General features: G+C 39.5%; 1 protein-coding gene across 4 annotated transcripts in view; it reads left to right on the forward strand.

Annotated features, from left to right (window-relative positions):
* The window catches only part of si:dkey-237h12.3 (teneurin-3), a 179,167-nt gene that overhangs the window by 54,522 nt on the left and 103,821 nt on the right, over nucleotides 1-20,824 (forward strand). For all 4 annotated transcript variants that reach the window (XM_056382542.1, XM_056382545.1, XM_056382544.1 and 1 more), the window contains one exon: nucleotides 2,239-2,514. In XM_056382542.1, coding sequence (XP_056238517.1) covers nucleotides 2,239-2,514 — 276 coding nt within the window. The remainder of the gene's footprint in view (nucleotides 1-2,238; nucleotides 2,515-20,824) is intronic.

Consider the following 20,824-nt stretch of genomic DNA (forward strand, 5'->3'; position numbering starts at 1 on the left):
TCTCCATAATTCCAGCTAAGTGTGGTGGTTATTAAGGCTGCCAGAGAAAAGTAGGACAGTTACATTTAACTTGAAGGCCGATATTATGAGAGAGTAATAGAGTGATGACCTGGCTGTAGAAAAAAGTATTATTTTTAATTAGAAAAAAATCTATGTCTCAAAACTGCATCTTGTAGTTTTATTTTCATGAATCTCAAGAGGGAAGTTCAACAATAACTCTGAGATTCAACTAATAATATCCTAATGTCCATTTCTATTTGCTGATGTTTAACAGTGCGAAACGGCACCAGTAAATGAACAAGGATTCAAGGATTTTGTTGTTTGTTGTGTTTTATACATTTTGCCATCCTACAGTTTTATGTTCTACTTATCTGTGCAAGTTTGATAAGAAATAACAGGATAATGCCAGTATGTTAGACAGTGGTAAACACAATTAAATAATGTCAAACAAAGGCACAGTTTTGTTTCATTCTCCTAAACTTTGAGAGAAAACTCACATTGGGTGTGATCCAGTGGACCGCTATGACCTTATAAAATGTCCGTACCCTGCTGGACTGTGTTAAAATAATAAGGAAAAATGCTCAGTAAATAACTCTCTCCTTTAATTGGCTGTTGGAAAGTGCTTTAATTTCTGTAATTAAAAAGTTTGAGCAGTTTATTCTATTTTATTGCGCTCCTTTGGCTCATAAGATTGCAATTAGAAAATCTATCCATTACTCCCTTACATTTTCTTGGTGCTAATTGGTGCTCATTTTAGAATTAATGGGATTATGATGAAGTTGTGGGAAGAATGCTGGTTTTCTTTATTTCTCTCTCAAATCTGGGCATTTAATGTTAATGACTGTTTCTTACATCTCTTACATCATCACAGTAAATGTCAGATTTAATGTGAGTCATGTAGGAGTGAAACAAGAGCATACCGTGTATAAATGGAGTGTTGATACTACTATATCTGCTCATTGTGTGTGTGTGTGTGTGTGTGGATGTGGGTGTGTGTGTGTGTGTGTGTGTGTGTGTGTGTGTGAGTGAGTGTGTATGTGTGTGTGTGATAGAGAGAGAGAAAGAGATGTATGGAAATATCTAAATGTAATAATCATTTTAAATGGTATGGATTTTAATGTGGAGAAGTCTATTTCCTGTAACATCTAAACATTATTGGACACATTTTCAGACACTAACTTTGAAAAGGTTTTTTTTTTTTTTTTTTTTTTTTTTTTTTTTTTTTTTGCACCATTTCCAACAACACAAAATACTCAACAAAGGGACATGGGAAAGTTTAAAGTCCCTTCACTTTGTGACCTTGAATTTGAAATTAAACTTAATTTTTGATATGTAGACATCTACCATGAACATCTTTTGTTCTAGTGTGTTTCAGCAACATTGGAACATCTGACCTTGAAATATTGAAAATCATTATTAACCATTACCATTGAAATACCAATCGTTTCTGTTTAAATAAATGGATGAATTGTTCAGGTTAATAACAGAAGCGTGTTTGACGTGGACTGTTGGTGTGGTACTGACCATACAAATAAAAAATCAGAACATCTGTACTACTTAATTATAGGTTTTAAATAGACTACTGTATATGAAGCGAGTGAAACATGAAGAATATATTCTTATTACTTCAGGGACTTATTAATGAGGTTAACATGAGGTATTTTTGTTTACTGGCAATATACCTGTGTCCTATTTTAAAAAATAAATTAATTCATTTTGCTGCAGTGTCTTTGAAGGCATGGCAGGCTATTATTTTATTTCCAGACGACACCAAAGCCTTAAGTAATTACAAATGAAGACAAAACTAAATTATGGTAATGACTTGTTGTGAAATGGGCTGCGTCTGAAACAGTTTCTGAAAACTCTTAAGTGATAAATGGGTGGATAAAATTTTTCTCTCATTTTTTCACGTGTAGATGCAACTTTGATTTCAGGTGATGTGCTTTGGGTGTAAATGTCTCATCAACCTAGGCAACATTAAAAATCTTATTTTATTACTTAAGAGCTGCTCTGTGATTTGAGTTCGAGAAAATGCTTTTGGGCATCTTGCTAAGTTGATGAGTGTTAAGTAGCCTGGGAGGCTGTTGTAAAGGCTTTAATTTAACAGCCCCCTCTCCTTCCCCCAGGCTCACGGGTTGAGTGTTTTTTTTTTTTTTTTTTTTTTTAAGTAGCCCTGCTCTTGGCCATTAACTGCGTTGTTGCTTGGTTTGTTAACTTTACAACTCCTGTCATTCACAGGGCAGACATTTTCGTTGAGGCAGCTCGGGATCTGTGAGCCACCGGCTCGCAGAGGCTTGGCGCTATGCCCTGAGACGGGCCTCTCCCACCCACTCAGCAGCTACTCCAGAGGACCAGTCGCTACAGAAAACCATGAATCTGTTTCACCGGAACGTACCATGACTCTTTGGGGAACGGGGGCAAAGTCTGGGCAGAATTCATGCCTCTCCAGTCGCTCTAACTCGGCGCTCACACTCACTGACACGGAAATGGACAATAAATCGGACAATGAGATGGGTGAGTAGGGCACACGTTTCATTCTTTTATCTATAAAAAGCTTATTTGTTTGCGGCTCATGCTTTCATTGCTTTTCAAAGGGGGAGAAATCACTAGGTAGGAAAGGCAGCAGTAGGTTGGATTATGGTTGGTGCTGGAGACAAGGACCTGATTGGTGGAAGAAAGTGGAAGCGCGATTGGTGGGGCTGGTATCTGGAGAGGCATTTGCAGCTGCCTTTCTTTGGATCAAAGGCGTGATTCCTCGCCGCATGCGGAAAAGAATTTGGCCTACCGATTGAGTAGTTGCTAGTCACCTGGTCCTTCTCCACAGGAAGCAGAGGAGTTTGATAAAGTTTCCCCATGGGCTAGCGTATAATCAAAGATAGCTTTGTGTGAGATTTTGCTTAGAAATTCTGCAGTGGTTGACTGGGCATGCACAATGGCTGATTAAATGGGTACAATGGTTTGAAGTGCAAATTTGATCATGCTGGAAACCTGAGATGGAGGATTGAGGTTCTCTATTTGAAAAGGGCAATGTATATAAGACGGCTGCAGATCTGCCATGTTGTTAAATTCACTCTGTTTTTTTATGCTCTCTTGTTTATTTTAACATAATACCTGATACGGTTAATTTGCACTTTTTGAATTATTTATATTTCTTCCTCTTTACTTTACACTGGCATCCATTGCTGCTTTTCAACAGTATTTCTTCCTCCGACACTCTTTTTGACCTGTCAGCTTCACGTGTTTCAGTGTAAATCTTAAAAAAAAAAAAAAAAAAAAAAAAAAAAAAAAGGTGAAGTTGAGTGCTGCTGACATTGTACATCATTCATCATCATCATACTGTGAGCCATCACCATTACAACACTTCTAATGTAAAGCTCAAATTATTTTAAGAAACCAGTGATCTCAAAGAGTGGCAGGCAGTTAAAATAATTAGGGCTGATTACACTTTCCTGGCAAGAGCATTAAAGAGAGGGTAAAAAAGTAAAATGTCTTGTGTTCATGTGCTATCAATTTTTATTCTGAAAACACTGGCTACATTCTGACATTTGAGACAAGTCATTTTCTTAATGGCAGTATTCATCATAGTGAGCTTGTCTCCGGAGGGAGGCTGAGTAAGTCCTTTACCTTTTCAAAATGCCATCAGAATTCAAACCCATGTATTTGTTCCAGTGTCTGGCCTTTGCTTTAGCCCAACACGCAATATACATTTATGAGTCGCTGAAAGCTCAGCCTAACCACAGAGGTGCCGGTAAACATAATCCTTACCTCCTTAGTGCGCGGCACCAGTCATATTTGTTGCTGAACATGCCAAGCATGAAACCATATCACCATTCATTGCTCCATTCTGCAAGACAATGCAGAAGCTGCTTTCAATGGCTTCTCTATTGAGCTTCAATTGCACCTTCCCTCCAGCACTTCAACTGCATGAGCGCACACACACACACACACACACACACACACACACACACACACACACACACACACACACACACACACACACACACACACACACACACTCTCAAACACGTACACACACATCACCCTGCGCCCCTTTGGCATACCTTCTTTGGAGTTTCTTTTGGAAACATCTCAGGAAGCTGCAGCTGATTGGCTGTAGTTAGTACAGTGTCCCGTTGAGGCTTTATCTAACTCACTATTGTCTCAGTTAGTTAGTGTCATTATAGAGAAAATAAACAATACCTGCTAGATCTTTGTCCCAGCTGCCATGCATTTTAATGCTACAAAAAGCAAAAACACCTAACAACTAATTTATTTAAGTGCACACTGGTATGTTTCTCTTGCGCATCATTTTAATTTGCTGAAACTGCTCTGTAGAGAGAAGCATGTTAGTGGCAGTGTAATTTAAAATTCTAATTCTTTTTTATTAAACTGTTTTTGGAGCTAAGGCCCTTTTTTCATCATTTAGATTTTGAGCGTGAGCAAAAGAAAACATTGTCATTTTTCCACCTACATACATCTTGGTTTTTCTTTTTTTTCTTTTTTTCTTTTTTTTTGTCAGGAGGCATTGCACTTTTGACTTTCACTATTTAATGAAGCAGCTAAGAGAAATGACCCATCCAAAGGTTTCCATCAACTGAATATGCATGCAGAAGCTCCGACAAGGGGCCGTTCAGCCCCACTTATTCATAAATGAACTCAATATTTCATTCTAATTCGCTCTGTTCTACAGAGTATTCGACACAGACAAGTACCAAAGCCTCAGCACATTTGCAGAGTACGGCATCTGCAAATGTTAACCTCCGTGATCCGAGGGAAGGAGGTCCACCTTTCAAATATGAAACCATGACTGGTCATCTCGGAGGTTTCGGGGCTCTGAATGATCCACTTGGGGGCAAAGTTCACAGACTGAATAAGAAGGGTTGTTTTCTGAAGTGATGCTTTTGCATTTTAGTAGTATATTTGTCAAAAGAGAGGAGCCAGCCAGTGAAAGGGCTGTCAGCTGAGTTCTGTGCCATTATTTAAAAAAAAATATATATATTATTAAAAGTATTAAAATCAACCTTTTAAAAATGAAATCCACATTTTTTACTGAAAACCAAGTCTCTAATTGCATTGAAGTGGACTGATTATATCAATCATAACAGATTATTTATGACACAACATGAAGTTGTTGGATTTTTAATGAAAAAAGTGGGGTAAAAAGAAAGGAGGAAAGTAGAAATCTGTTAAGCAGCTTTCATTGATTTTGCGCTTAAGATAATCCCCTGCCACTGATAGAATCCCTTGAAAACAAAATTGATTGATTAAAGCGTCAGTTTTATTGGTTTCCTAGTTGTAAGAGTGGCCATGTGATACTAAGCAGTCATTGCATATTGAAATAGAAGACACCATCCTGTTCCTACATAATGTGTATTACATTACAGTGTACAGCAACCAAAACTACACCTTCTAAAGATATTAATAATTATTATATTTATATATTGTTAATTTCTCTCATTAAAAACCACGTGAAAATTCCCATTTTTCACACATTTTTTATAATTTCCTAAAAAAATTATCCCTATCAGTGACTCGTTATTTTCCTTTTAAATATCCGCCTGCCCACATTGACGTACCGGTACATACATTAAAAAATCTATTCATGCTTTTTCTCCTGAGAAATTATTTAATATCATCACCTCTACATGACAGTGATAGCTCGCCATACGCAAACACCCACACACACATACATCCACAGATTTATACACACACACTTGGAGGTACATATGCTCACTTACTGTCACTTAATGTCTGTTGTGAGTGTAACTTTGCTTTAAGTGGCACCATGATAAAATAGAAATGTTTGCATGCAGCAGCTGGAGGAGAGACAGGACTGAGCTTTTATAGCTGGAGATAAGGAGGGAAGAATTTATCCAACTAAAGCCTCGTTCACACAGCAGCAGTATTATATAGACTCTTCATGAAATTAATTAATTCATCTGCGTTAGGTGAAATACATCTACATGGAGTAATAACATTTCTTAACATCACTGGTGCCTGATTTTATAGTTTTTCTAAAAATATTTTTATATAATTTGTAACCTAATAATTTAATTTGCCTTAAATGGAGGAAACGTATTTAAAATATTGTAATATATTTCTTATCAGTGATAGAAACGCTCATAGAGAAGCAAAGCATACAAAGGAACTACTTTTCAAACACTTACAAAAGGAAATACCGGGAGGTGGAATTGGTTTCATGAGGTGACCTCTGTCTTAACTGAACCATTATTTGTGATGGAAATCATATATTTAATATTTATACAAACACTGGATTTGCATTGGTTGGAATATGGGTCACTTGATGTCCCTGGGTATTTCAGTCCCACGCAGCCATGCTGTTTTTATTGAAATGCAGAGTTTTGTTCTGAATTTTATCTGAAAACAGATAATGGGATAAACCATGCCCTCTTACTTTTCTTATCAGGTTTGAATTTTATACAGATGGAATTTAATTTTATCCATCCATCATAATTTAAGATGCCTTACATTTAAGATGTAGACCCTGAAACTGTAGGTGAACTCCTCTTTATCTGTGCTCTACTGCCGGTTCTTGTAGCAAACGCAGAAAACAATAAATTATAAATGAAGACAGAAAATGTTCTCATTTCAAAAATCGAACAAATCACTTTGTAAACAAAGTCAACTGTGGGATACAACTTTTCAACAGGAGTTGCCATTCTTCAGTTACCTGGCCTCTATAGCCCTTACCTCAGTGTATTGTAATGTTTCATATTAAATTACCATAGTTTGGGTTAAATTGTTGCTGTGTAAATGTATAAATATTCATATTGGAGTCAGCCTATAGCTGCTGTGTAAGAGTGAACACAGCCATGGAGAAAGATTTCCACTCTAATGTTGACTGCGCTGACTTCAGAATCAATATTATACCCCTCATAAAACATGAATGACTGCAGGAAACAGAAACATAGCATGGCCCAGTTGAGTTGTATTCCTAATAGGGTGTGAAAAAGCTCGCACTGACTTGTTAGGTACTGCAGCTACAGCACTGCAGTACCTCGTGACAGCTCTCCTCGGCTGTATAAACCGTCACACATGGGGTTTATCGTCGGTGGGAGAGTCTTGACGCCTGCTGACCCCTGGTTGGTAGACGGGAGACTTTCACTGCAATGCCTGTCACCCTTTGTAAAGAGGCATCACTTGCTCTGGCCTGCACTTTCTGTCCAGAGTGGTTTTTGAGGGAAATGGTGTGCCCCTTTGATGTTTTCATGGAGAATGGCTAGTGTGGATGTACCACTCTCTATTTTATGTCTTTACTGCCATGTTCACATCCAGGACTGTTAACTGTATTAGAAAATAATTTCAGAATTAATTCCAGTTCGTGGAAGTCAGAGGTCCACGTTGCAGTTGTACACATTTTACAGTTGAGTATAGCTCACACATTCATTGTGTGAGCAGTGCCAGTAAAAGGTTAATTAAATCAGTAGAGGAGTCACAGCAAAGTGTGCTGTAGCACAGCAAGCACCAAAGGCTTTTTGGGTGGGAGTATGAAAGCGTATCAGACACCCTCTAACATGCGTCTCTGTGTGCATGTATTCATGTTCTCTCACTCTGCGCCTCTCCCTCTCCCCTGTCTCACGTACACACACACACACACACGCACACGCACGCGCACACGCTCCCATATCTCACTTTGTTTCTCACACTTTATCTCTCTCAGATTAGAAGAATCAAGCGAAAGTGCAGACAGTTACACACACGCACGGACACGCACGCGGACGTCACGCTGACGAAGGTGACACGCCATCTGTCAAACTCCTGTCTCAGATCTGCGCCTTGTATTGTGACAGTGGAATCAGTGTATTGATCGTAGCAGGCAGAAATCCTCCCTCACCACTTTCATAATTCAATATGGCACAAGCAGACCACAAAAAAGAATAAATAACATCAGAGAGGGTTTTTTTTTTTTTTTTGGTCAAAAGGGCTGGCCATCTGTGATGTTTTTTGAAGAACACTCCAAACCTGGCAGAGAAAACATTTTCATCATTTGTTAATAGGAGCTGGGAAGGTGTCTGAGCTTTATCGCATACCTCATCAAAAGAGGAGGCACGCTTTGATTGCCATCATTTATTGTCATCACTTCCCTGCTTGCTGGCGCCGTTGCCAGTTAAGTGCTCACATTGTTAGTGCTCGGGGTGACGGGGGGGGGGGTGTGGAATACAGCAGTGACGTGCCAAGGTGTCAGAGGGTGTTGTGCTCATCAGTCGTGTGAAAAAATTTCTATTTTGGAGTAGTTCTGGAAAAGCGTGGAGGAGGTCAGTGCCCCTGTTTCTGTGGAGAGTAGAGGTCGGTGACATTTGAGGCTACATCCAAATAAATCACAAACTGACCACTTATATGGGAACTTTGGTTCATAGCATTTGTATGTTTATTTATTCGTTTTTTTTTGTGTAGACACATTCATGTGAACACATTAACACGACAGCAACACATGGCAAAAAACTTTCTACTCACACCATAGCTCCCCCCTACAGAGTGGATGATCTGATTAGACTTTGGAGTGTCTTGCTGTATAAATTTGCATCTTAATATGGCAAAACAGATTTTCTTGAAGCTACTATGTCCCTTTAATACTTAAAAGATACAGTTCCTATTAACATAGTCTATGTGAGGACACTTTTTTAAGCATTAGTTTTGTATAAATCAAAATAGGGCTGCTGTTTACATTACTTATTATATATCACTTGATTTGTTTTTGTAAGTTTTTTTCAATTAATCTATTAATCATTTAGTCTATTAAATGTCAGTAAATTGTGAAAAACACCCATTACCACTTATCAGACCCCAAGGTGATCTCATTCTGTCAGACTAAAAGTCAAAACTCCAAACTGACAGTGATATAAAACAGACAGGAAAAAAAAAAAAAAAAAAAAAAAAAGCAAATCCTCATATTTAAGAAGCTGGAACCTCTTTGCATCATAAATGTCTTTAATGGTTAATCTCTTCTCAAAATAATTTCTGATGCATTTTCGACAAATTTCCAGAGAGTTTCAAGTGGAGCACTTTTGAGTGTGAAGTTGACAGAAGGCATTTGGTATTTGGGTTAATCTGTCAGGGTTAGTGTTACATGGTCTGCAGAGATGCAGCTGTGTCGTAAAAAGGCTATTAACTTTGTCCAGCATCTATTTTCTGACACCTAATCGTTAAGTATCAACATTTGCCTCTCTGACTTAAGTTTCACCCAGTTTTGCTAAGCGTAGGTGACAACACTGTCTTAGCCCGCACTTGGCTCGGTCTAATCACTGGCGGGTGCCAGACTGCAGGACATGTTATTACGATTACGAATCACTCTGCAGTTGTCAATTATGAGGGCCACTATTTACCGTCCTCAAGAGAAAATGGCTCATTTCATTTCATCACACTGCTTAATTGAGTGTTTGTATTACCATGCAATACGGAAATAGTCAGGAAGTCATTTTATACTCTATGAATATCAATGCAAGAAACACGGATTAGCATGTAGCTCCAGTTGTGTTCGTCATAATTACATGTATGTGTGGTGTCTCTTCAGCCATCAGGGGCCATTTATTTTTTTCTGAACCCAGGAATCCACCTTTACTCTCCCAAGGAAAAAAAAAGACTAGACATAGAAGGAAAGGGATATGTTACACTGATTGCCTGTAAAGTGAGTAATCAAGAAATTATATCCTTTTTTTCCCACTTATTGTAAGTTTAGGACAGTCAGGATAGAGTACCTACTGTAGGTCTCTTTTTCCATTTCTTATGGGCTAAAATAGATTTTCTTTCTTTTCCTGGAGTGCTGAAGGAACGTTGTCCCCAGACTAGCGCCAACCCACCAATCTATTTGGTTTCATGTCTTCTTTCCTTAACTCTCTCTTTTCTCTCCCCTATCTTGGGACTCAGGAATTTTTTGTTATATCTACTTTCATTGTGCTGCAGCTCTGACCTTTTGCGCTCTTTAGTATTGGATGTTGGAAATCAAAAAGTTGGAAGTCAAGGTGACTCCTCTGTTGTTGTCTCATCTGAATGTAAAAGCGTCCCTGTTTTGCTTGTCGTACTCAAAGGATCAGCTCATGTCGCGCTTGCTTGTCTTTTCTCTAAACTGTTGGTATAAAAAAAGGTCTTTTGTCCATTGTTGTCCACGTGTCCTTGAGCAAGATACTGAACCCAAAGAAGCTGTATTGCAGAGAGTGGCTTTGAATTGACATACACCTGAACAGTAGGACGTCTTAAAACACTAGATTATGCAGCAGGTATTTAAGGCTATAGGCTGCAGTGGTGTTCATAAGCGATCTCAGGAATGAATTAATCGTAAGAAACCAAAGTGAAACCACAGTCATCTAAACTCAATTGTGCTTTTCGTCCAATTAAGTGACCAAATATAATGAGGAAAATATGGGCAAAATGTATGGTCTTAATTGTATTTGGCTGCTCTAATTTCCTTTTTGACATATGCAATTAAGAACACATTTTAACCGCATATTATTACCCCTGAATCTTTTCATTCGCAGTGGAAATGTTTTTTGAGTCTTTTATACATATCAATAAATGTTTCATTAAAAGGCCCTGACTTCAGTCGGGATTTCACATAGTTTTCGTCATATGAGCGTTTCATCTCGCTCAAACAATGCCACAAATCAAAGGCTTTCTGTCTCCATTTATTTTTTAGTGTATCGAATAGTCATTAATATTTCCCCCGAGTTAATAAGGGTGAAGGAAGTATATGGAGATTTGTACGCAGAATGGAGCCTGCAGGTCCCCCTCGTATTTTAGAACCCTGTTTATGTTCCTCTCACTTTTTAGTTTCGGGGTTGCTTCTCTTGAACAGTCCCTTCTTACTGCCTCTATAGGGCAAAGGAGAGATGGGAAAGGTTAAAATTTTGAGTTTTTTTATATTATTATTATACACCTACAACAGCTGGGAGGGTTACAGACTTTTTTGCACTGGGTTTCGCCTGTTAGGTTCTATATAGACTATGCAGCCTGAGAGGACGACCTGCAGACACTACTCGGTACATTAACACCTTTCTCCTCCTAGACATACTTTCAAATGTATTTTATGTTAAATGTTTAATATTCAATACTCAAAGATAAGACAGTTAACCATAGAGCTTTAGTAGAATAACAGATCAAAACCAATACCTTGTAAAATATTATTAAAACCTTTTATAATATAAAACCCTTATTTTGTAAGGGCACTTCCTAATAATTGTTAAAAAAAAACAAACAAAAAAAAAAAACATGACAGTCTGGCAGGGACACACACACACACACACACACACACACACACACACACACACACACACACACACACACACACACACGCACACACAGTTTGTATGTATATTTATGTATATAATTATTTTATTATGAATTTCTTTTGTTTTTAATTAATTTTTCTCATTAATTGTTGATTTACTTAAATATGAATTTTATTCCATGTCCTATTTAACCATAGAACACTTCACGTTAAAAATATCCATTAAAGTATCATCATAAAAAACTTAAAATTCACATTTTACAATCTAAAAATTCACAATCTTTTCTTGAAGATTTCTTCACTTGAGTCACTGTACAATGTTTTCCCAAGTGAAGCTGTTTATTGATCAGATTTTTACGTTTTGTTGTTTTAAAGACATTATAGACAGTGTGTACCTCTACCTTGCAGATATAACAACAATTAAGAAGTGGCATTAAAAATGGCTATAAAATTCCGTCTAGACACCTTATTGTCATCAGGGGACATTTGTGGCTGAGGCAAATTAAGATGAGTTTGATTGTACCAGTATTTTGAGATTTACTTTTTTAATGTTTTATTTAAGTAGTCTAGCAGAAACCACACACAAACCACTGTAAGGACAGTAAGTAGGCTGCCGATGAGACGTCCCCGTGGCTCATCCAGGAGACGAGGGCAGGAGGGGGGGTCATCTAACACCCTATAGTATCACCTCATGCACACTGCTTTCTCCGCACATCATTCCGGTTTCTGTCGCTCTTTAGTTATGGGCACTGAACTATGAGAGATATGGCCTTAAATAATCTCACTCGCTGATATTTGCATGAAATCTTGGCAGTTCTCCTCACTGGAGCAACGCCATCAAATCACCTTGTAAGCTGTTTAGGTGATGGGATTTTAAACATATAAGCCTTATGTCACTGCCCCCAAAATTTCTAAGTGTGTTATCCGAGCTTAAAATAGTTTGCACAACAGAATAAAATAGATCAGTATTTCCTAAAGTGGGGTTTTTCTTTCAGGCCATTTTTGCTTTTCAGGGGGAGGAGGATCCCCGCTAAAGGACACTCTTATGGCTGTATAGAAGGACTTCAAGGGCTGATTGGAAAGAGGATGATGGCACAATGAAATCTAGGGGAACACACACACACACACACACCCACACACACTCCAACACCTGCACACACCTCCTTTCCTTAAGGGAGAAAGGTCAGTATCCAGAGGAGGAAATGGTGAGCCATTGTTATGATTGATCACACGGCAAGGTCCAGGGAGGACGCAGTGTCACTTTCATTGTCAAACTCATTATACCACAGAAGAAGATTCCCCCTCCTCCTCCCAGCTCTCATGTCCTTTCTCCCTAGCAGTCATGTGAAGAAACCCTTCCCCTGCATGCGGAGACGAGTTGGGCACGTCGAAGTGCGAAGCCGAGTGAAATATGCTGAACACACACAATATTTTCAGTCGCTACACTATGGTGCTATAGTGGGGAATTGCATAATTGTGCAACAAGAAAGGAGCAGCTGAAAATACAGAAATAGAGAAAGAATTTTAAATGAGAGGTGCAGCAGTTCTCACTTGGTATATTAGCAATATTAGCAATCAACTTACCGTCGACAACGAGGAGAAACTGCCAAATCAATTAAAATATAACAAAATTGAAGTCTTATAGCCAAAGGCAGCTTGCAAGAGCTTTGGAAGGATATTCTGGTCCTGATTAAAAATGAATGGTATCAGAATACATAAAGCTTTCTGGCCAAGGGCCCAGAGCAAAGCATCCTGAAACTGTGGTCACTTCAGAGGCAGAGGAAAGGCATTAGGTATCCGGGCTATGAAGGGATGCTCAAGTAACAGACTGTTCTCAGTTCAATTCATCTAATCACCAATGCAAACCTAAGCACTTTGCAGATATAGATTTGAGGCCAACGATTGATATTGTATACCATGTAAACTGATTCATGCTCAAAGAAAGAAAACACATTCAGGGTCTCTTCTTCATATCCTGCCTTGACCTAAACGAGCCGGGCCTTTTATCTCGGTTGAACACAACCCAACACCAACAAACAGAACATGAAACAGAATCCTTAATTTAGTTGACAAAATCTTATTTTCCCTCAAAATGCACTTCTCAATGTTACGATCCTGCCCCTGGAATAGCCACGATTGTGGTTTGCATAATGAAATTACTGCTGAATCAGTATGGAGCTGACATATTTTTTTACTCTGCTCATCTTGCTTTACATTAGCCATTTGTGATTTGAGAATACACAATTGGATTAGAGCTGCTTTAGAAGGCCAACTGTAATGTAAACATTTTTAGGTGAAGTAAAACTCACTTTAAATCACAAATCATATTATGCATGTTGTTTCAGCCATAAACCACCTTTTAGAGATTACTTGCAGTTCTTTGGTCTTTATCATCTCCAGAGCATAATAAATACTGTATAAAGAGAGTGTACTGCAAAAAGAAATAAGTGATCTTTCCTACTCAGTACATAATCCAGGGTCGTAAAAAGGCAATGAGCTGTTGGATCCCAACTTCCAGACACTTTTTGTTTTGGATTGTTTTGCCTCTGTGGTATTGATCCTGCCTAAAGGCTTCCAAGAGAGGTGAGGGCTGTCTCTGCCAAGAGTAGAGGTCACTCAGATAAATTGGCCAGGTTGGCTTTTAGCAGCTCCAGGGTCAAAGCCCATTCATCTTATTAGGCCGATGTATCCTTTTAGAGGCCTCAGCAGTAGGATTAGACAATAGAGCAGCACCAGGGCATTAGATGACAGACCATTTGGCAAATAGGTTAGAGCAGTTTCCACCTATTGTCTTTTTCTACATTACCCGGAGGAGCTGTCTGCAGAGTTTTGCATGGCAGCTCTAAAGGTTGGACGGCTTGGAAAGAGAGATTCACGATACATGGAAAACGGGCTGGATGATTGTGTGAAGAATGCCTTTACAAAGTGAACAGAGCAAAAGAGCATTGTAACATATGTCCAATCTGACTGTTGTCAAAGGTAATATGTCGCTGCGTTTTTGGTCTCAAAGACGTTTCTCACCTGAAATGACAATAACCATTAACCCAAATGTTATTTTTACGGTTGGTTATGAATTTCTCACATTAATTTTACAGTTCAACTTTCTTTAAGCTTTAACTGTACTCTGCCTAAGGTTGAATTTATTTTGCAGTAAAACACAGATTTCAACATAAAAAATAATAAATATGTAAAAAAAAAAAAAAAAGCATAATTAAAACAAATGGCAAACCCTCCCATACTGGCTCACATCAAACAATGTACAGCAGGGGTGGCACACTGTAATATAAAACCTGGTGTGCATCCAGTCATTATTGTCCCATTATCGTCTATGGTTAAAACAGGATCACCATTATATGGAAAAATGATCTCTACCAAAAGACATTGATCAGTCAGAACCTACTGGCAAAATAACTTCATAATATTAATAGACAAAAAAAACGTATTTTCACTATAGACTAATTCCCTGATTATTTTCTGGAATAATTGATTAATAGTTTGGTCTAAAAAGTGTTAGACAATAATTAAAAATCCCCCTCTCTATTCCCAAAGCTCAAGATGACATCTTCAAATGTCTTCTTTTGTCAAAAACCGAAAGTTACTCAGTTTGGTTTCATAGATGATTTATAAAAAACAGAAAATATTCACATTTGAGAAGCTATAGCCAGTTATGTTTATTCATTTATTTGTCTTCTTATTTAAATAATGAAAACAAGAGTCGCTGGTGCATTTTCTGTACAAACTTTATTATCTTATCGACAAACTCACTGAATCTCCATCCAGAAAGAGCAGGACTCCCCAAAGTTTGATCTGATGCCTCGTTCATCTCGTTGGTATCACATGGTATAAAGTGATCAGACAGGCCAGCTGGACAAACATGAGCTTGCTGCCTACGGTTTGCTCATGTCATATTACATGATTTCTGGGTGTTGAATCTCACATTTGCTGCCACTTGGAGCTGCCTGCGTGCAAGATTTTGCCGGAGCAGATTTAAGACAATTTAGATAGCCACGCAGTGTCAGTGTCATTTGTTTCTAATCTACTTAAACTTCATCGGCGAGTAGGAAAATTAACCTTGTAATATGGGTGATTACTCTCATTGGTTTAAGAAATTGTTACTTCACTCAGGAAAATGCTTAATCAAGTGGAATCACATTTGAACAAAAAGGAAGTATCACTCTGCATTAGTGTATTGTTTCTGCTTGCTTGAAATTACAGTGCAAACAGTGGATAAATGCATGATGACACAAGTTGTCAAAATAGACACATTGGCGCTGTCCTGAGTTGTTTATGTGAAACTGCTCACCGATTCCCCCCAATAATGGCTACAACAGCAAGCCTGAGTCTTTCTATCATTACTGCAGTGCAGCCTTTTACGTCTGGTATATTTAATACATCGTTGAAGAAACCCAAACGTGGTGTCAAGATGACACACACAGTCCGCCAGTAATTGGATGTCCGCCCACCCTCCAGCCCCCCCTCCCTTTTCTGCTCCTTCACTATTGTTGAGAGAAAAATGTGTTGGCTCTGATTTAAACTCAGCCTCTGACGCTCTTTGCTACATTTACCAAAAACACTGAATTACATTGACATTTTTTCACTATAATGGTGTTACTGTGAAATCTCTTTTTTTTTTTCTATTAGCCTTTTTTGTAAAGATGGAGTGGTAAGGGGTAATTTCAAATGTATTATAAGATGGTGATGATTAAAGTAATTTTCCGGCAAAGTGTTTGCAAAACTATTCTTTTTACTTAACTAGTTTTCCAGGACAAAAGAAATTCCTAGCTGAACCTAATCGAAAGCTCAGTTCAGCGATGCCTCAACAATTCATCAAACATCTCCAATCATAATGGCCCAAACCACCTGTTTATTGCTGACCTTTGACCCCTTTCCATAGAGTAGTTTGTGTTTTTTGTTTTTTGTTGTCGTTGTTTTCCTTTTTCGGCAGCCTTTCTCTGGGGCTGCTTGTTTTCAGATCACTTGAAGACGCACTGAGGGACAGCCAGGCTTCTAGAGGACTTTCTCTGAGTTTGCTCCTGAAAGAAGTATGAGGATGACATTTGGGACTTCATTAAAACAGCTTGAGAGAGAATTTTTCTTCCACCCTCTGCTGCATGACACAGTATATTTACCCCGGCGAAAGAATATTACTCACAAATAATCCACCGCCACATTCTGCCTCGCGCAGAAGCCATTTTGCATCTTAGATAACGTGGCGGTTACGTGACTGATGAGTCGCTCTGAAACATATTAAATCATCTTGTCATCCTGTCGGGGGTTATCATATTTCCATAGAACACGACGTTCTTTGTCATTTATGTTTGAAGCGGTGTTGCATGGTTAGATTACATGGGAAAATTCTTCGATGATTGCTTTGAGGAATTTGATGAGGGTGTGTACAGTCAGGGCTAAATAAGAAAACGGTATGTACACCAATTCAAACAAAGGATAACTTATTGTCTTCTTTAATCTTTTATACACCGGTTTATTTTGGGTATGAGTCAGTTCCTCCTTTTTTTACATTGTGAGATAAAAAGCATCAGCTCTCTCCACTGTCCCTGATGGAAGTGGTGCTGTACAGACCCTGTGCTGAGTTTCCCACACCCTTACAGTCTCAGAGGCAAGCTAAGAGCCAAATGAAAGTACAATATTAGCTTGAAAATTGAACATTATGCTAATACGTCCTTGGCGACAACTTCAGTTGCGCAGGCGAAGAGCTCTTAGATTATCCAGTAGCTGTACTTTTACTCCGTATTATACTTCATGAACAACATTCATTTCACCACTGGCTGCCTACCAGGGTGGGCCATATTCTCTCCATCATTTAGTTTGTAGATGTTAGCGTTACATGCACCAGGTGCTGGCTGACAACTAAATGAGTAATGTGTCTGGTAGAGGGGAAATTCAGTCAGGGGAAGCCCATTCCCTGGACTCTCCATTAATATCACAGTCCAGTCTTTCAGGGGATACTGCTGACATTTTGCTCTCTGTGTAATAGAGACCTAACCTTTAAGCACTGTAAGGAAGAAGTCATTTTTCATAATCCGCTGTCCATTTTGGAGAATTCCCCAACTACTGCCTTCTATGCAACTGTCCTCATTTCCTTCCTATTGTTTTATATTTCTTTATTTCCTTTTAGGAATGCGCAGCAGTCATCATTTATTTTCAGGCTACACATGTATAAAGTGAAATTCCCTCAAGTGAAACCGCAGCTCTGTCTCACTTTCCCAAAATTGCAATACCTATTGGTGAATTTAGCGTAATTCATGAGGCAGATTGTACAGTGCGAGCCAGGCCATAGTTGATGACTTGGATGAGTGATCAGAGTGCACATTTTGTTGTGTCCAAGACTGCCTTAATTCCTTAAATCCAGACTCATGTGTTAAGCCACCATAAGAAAAACTGGCAGATCCCCTGTGTCCTTCTTGAAGCCGAGCGGACTGAAGGAAAGTCATTGTTAAAGCAGCTGGTAATGATGATTAGCCACAATCTGGGGGATCGACTGCACATCGGTCAAATGAGTCGACATCCTCAAAGGGAGAGATGGCCCACTGTCCTAGCCACGCATACTGAGCAGATTGATTGTGTTTCCTGCAGAGATTTAGGGGAAATCTTTGATGTGTGCATGGTAATAATGTGGACATTGCCGTGAAATGCAAAGCAAGCGTCTCAGAGTTCAAAAGCTGCAGCTTTTTAACATATTCCGATAAAAATCTTAATGTAAAGGATAATTTAGCTTTGTGACACAATGCAAGGCTATAAATATACATACTGATAGTGTATCATTTCATATCTGATGACCAGCCTTACTCTCTCTACATCACATTACTCCTTTAAAAGTTCTTGGCCCATTTCACACTACAAGACGAGAGCACATTTCACATCATAATGTCACGAAAAGCAATTATAATAATGATAGCTCCTTGTCTTTGTGAAGGTTCACTCTGTGTCCCTAACCTTCTAACATAAAACAAAAATGGATGACAACACGCTGCAAGTGGGCACAGAATCAGTCACTGACTTAAAATAATAAACCTTTTTTTGAGAACTTTATGGTTTTAGGCATTAGCATACAGCCACCATTACATACTGGGGAGCTGCTGATGGGGAAATTTTGTCAGTGCAATTTTTTTTTTTTACGTTGGCTACATGTGATCATAATGTGGTAATTGGATAGCTCATTTATTTCACTTATGTCTAACTGGAGGTCTCCACACTGGAATTAATTTTGCATGAAAGCCTACCTTTGACATGATTGATGCTTTGCACTAAGGTTTCAGGTGTGGCTGTGGTGTATTAGGGTGAGGACACACTTAGTGTAAGCAGTCAGTCTACACACTATCGTTCATTTCAGTAACAGAATAATATTGTGCATATCGTGATTTATGTAATCAAAGCAAATTCTGAAAGATTCCAATGAAAGAAGTGCCCACTGGCACCGTGCTTGGAAATATTCCACTCATTTGCTCTGACTTTACTGGAAATAGCCTTTATTATAGAAACAATGATAGAATCCAGTAAATCAGGGAAAAGTATAGGGTGTAGTGTTGCCATCAATAATAGATTGGAAACAAGTCGGCACTGATGGAACCTGAGGCCTTTCCTTTGTGGAGGTCTTAGTGCCGTAGCGGTGCATGTGAATAATGCATGGTCCCAGATAGACTCCAGCTCCCTCTCTAGCCCTTCCACTCACTGGCTGCCTGGCTTGCAGGCTGGGGCGCCACTTTTCCCCAGCAGTGATTGGCTGTGCCTTGAGGGCAGTGGAGGAGATGGGAAATCACCTGCCCTATTTAGCCATGCTGTGCTAGCTGCCTTGGCTCCCCACCGTTCAGACCTTTGTGTCTGCTGCTGGCACTCGACATTAGGACCTCTGGTTAACTTTAGTCGGGGATGCAGTGGCACAGAGCTGTCATTTGGATACTTATTATCGCCCCAGACTTTTTTGAAAGGTAAATCTGCTGCACAGCTGCACTCCCAAGGTTCTTTTTCTATTTTTTCTCCCTTTCTTTTTCCCCGACAGAGCAGGCATTGTGATTGGCAGTGATGCAGTGTCGCAGTTCTGCCACAATCACGGTTGTAGCTTCTGCCTCTTCTTCGGCGCTACACACCCTGATTCCCCCCCGCCGACCCACCCACCATTCCTGTTTTCACTGTCTTTTTTTTATTTTGCTAGTTCTCTTTCACACACTGACGTATGGTGCTGGTGTGGGAAGCATCGGCTGCATTCTCAATGATCCAGCCTTGAGAACCAAGGGGGCTCTCGGCGTCCTCTCACCCAGGGGTCCCGGTGGGGAGTCCACTGAAGCCGGGCACCCAGTCCAGCCCCCCATGGAGTGAGAGCCTGGCCGCGGCACCACATAATCCATATTCTAAAGGCCAGCTGGACTGAGACCATGAAGCACAAGGAGAGCAAAGAGACCTACCACCCCCGCCCACATCCCACTCCCCAGTAACTGACTACCTCAGACAGCTTTGGCATGTCAAAATTGAAACTGGGCTGAATAGCCGTCATTTAGCAACAGCTCTTTAGTGAAAATAAGGGTCCATTTTCCCCCTTTTAGCTGGAGAATTAAGCATATTATGTGGAGAAGATCCTGGCCCGTTTCCCATATTGTTTACTCGGGTGAAATTTACTGCAGCATCTTTGCCAATGCGGATACCATTTTCCCCCGCTTCTCCCGCCCTCTTTGTTTGTACATGATGCTGTAGTGAAAATGAGCTACTTGGCTGTAGGTGGTTCAGGATCCAGGGCGGCTTTTGGGGTAATCCTGCTTTGACAGTGGATGGAAAATGTAGACGGGTGACTGTCAAAAGACAGGTATTTCAGCAGATTGATATTTATTCCCTGAACAGACCAAACCCAAGCCCACTACCTCCTCAGCTGCCACTGCTTACTCGTCCAGCACCAATTACTGTGTTCCTAACAAGCCCTCTGTACACATTCACCCTGTACACTATATTCCCATTGTGCCCTGCTGTCCATTACAAACAACATGGCAAAACATGTACAAATATTGTATTGCATTGTATTGTATTGTATTTCGGCTCTGTTGTAGGTTATCATTAAAAATACAGTACTGAAATCTGCTAAATGAACATTCATCTTGCAATAGGTTATTGTGGATGAAGCATTAACTTTTCCATGTGACTGATTCTAGTTTTAATTCTACCACCTCACCAAGGAACACCCTGTGGGAATTATAATGAGGCCGTTCGTTATTCCCAAAAGAATAGAAATCGACACCATCTCCAAGGTGTTCTAAAGTGACTAATGTAGAAATGCTTCCATCTTAAAATAGCCTGTCCTACACTAGGTCTCGAATACCGTTTCTTCAGGATGGATGATGAATATAATAATTTGGGCCACATGAATTTCACTCAAGCTGAACGGAACTGGGGCACTCCTGGATTACAAGGACCGCAGTCCAAACTTGTAACATATTTCCCCACTTGAGCCTACAGGCGTGACCAAGCTCTTTGAGTCAATGTGCGGTTGCAGTGGGAAAATGTCAAAGAAGCACTCCCTTGTTCTCGAGCCCAGAGGCATCACTTTTGATGTCCACCTTCAAAGGAGTCTTATCAGTC

This window comes from Seriola aureovittata, chromosome 8, assembly GCF_021018895.1.
Source record: "Seriola aureovittata isolate HTS-2021-v1 ecotype China chromosome 8, ASM2101889v1, whole genome shotgun sequence".
Classification (NCBI taxonomy): Eukaryota; Metazoa; Chordata; class Actinopteri; order Carangiformes; family Carangidae; genus Seriola; species Seriola aureovittata.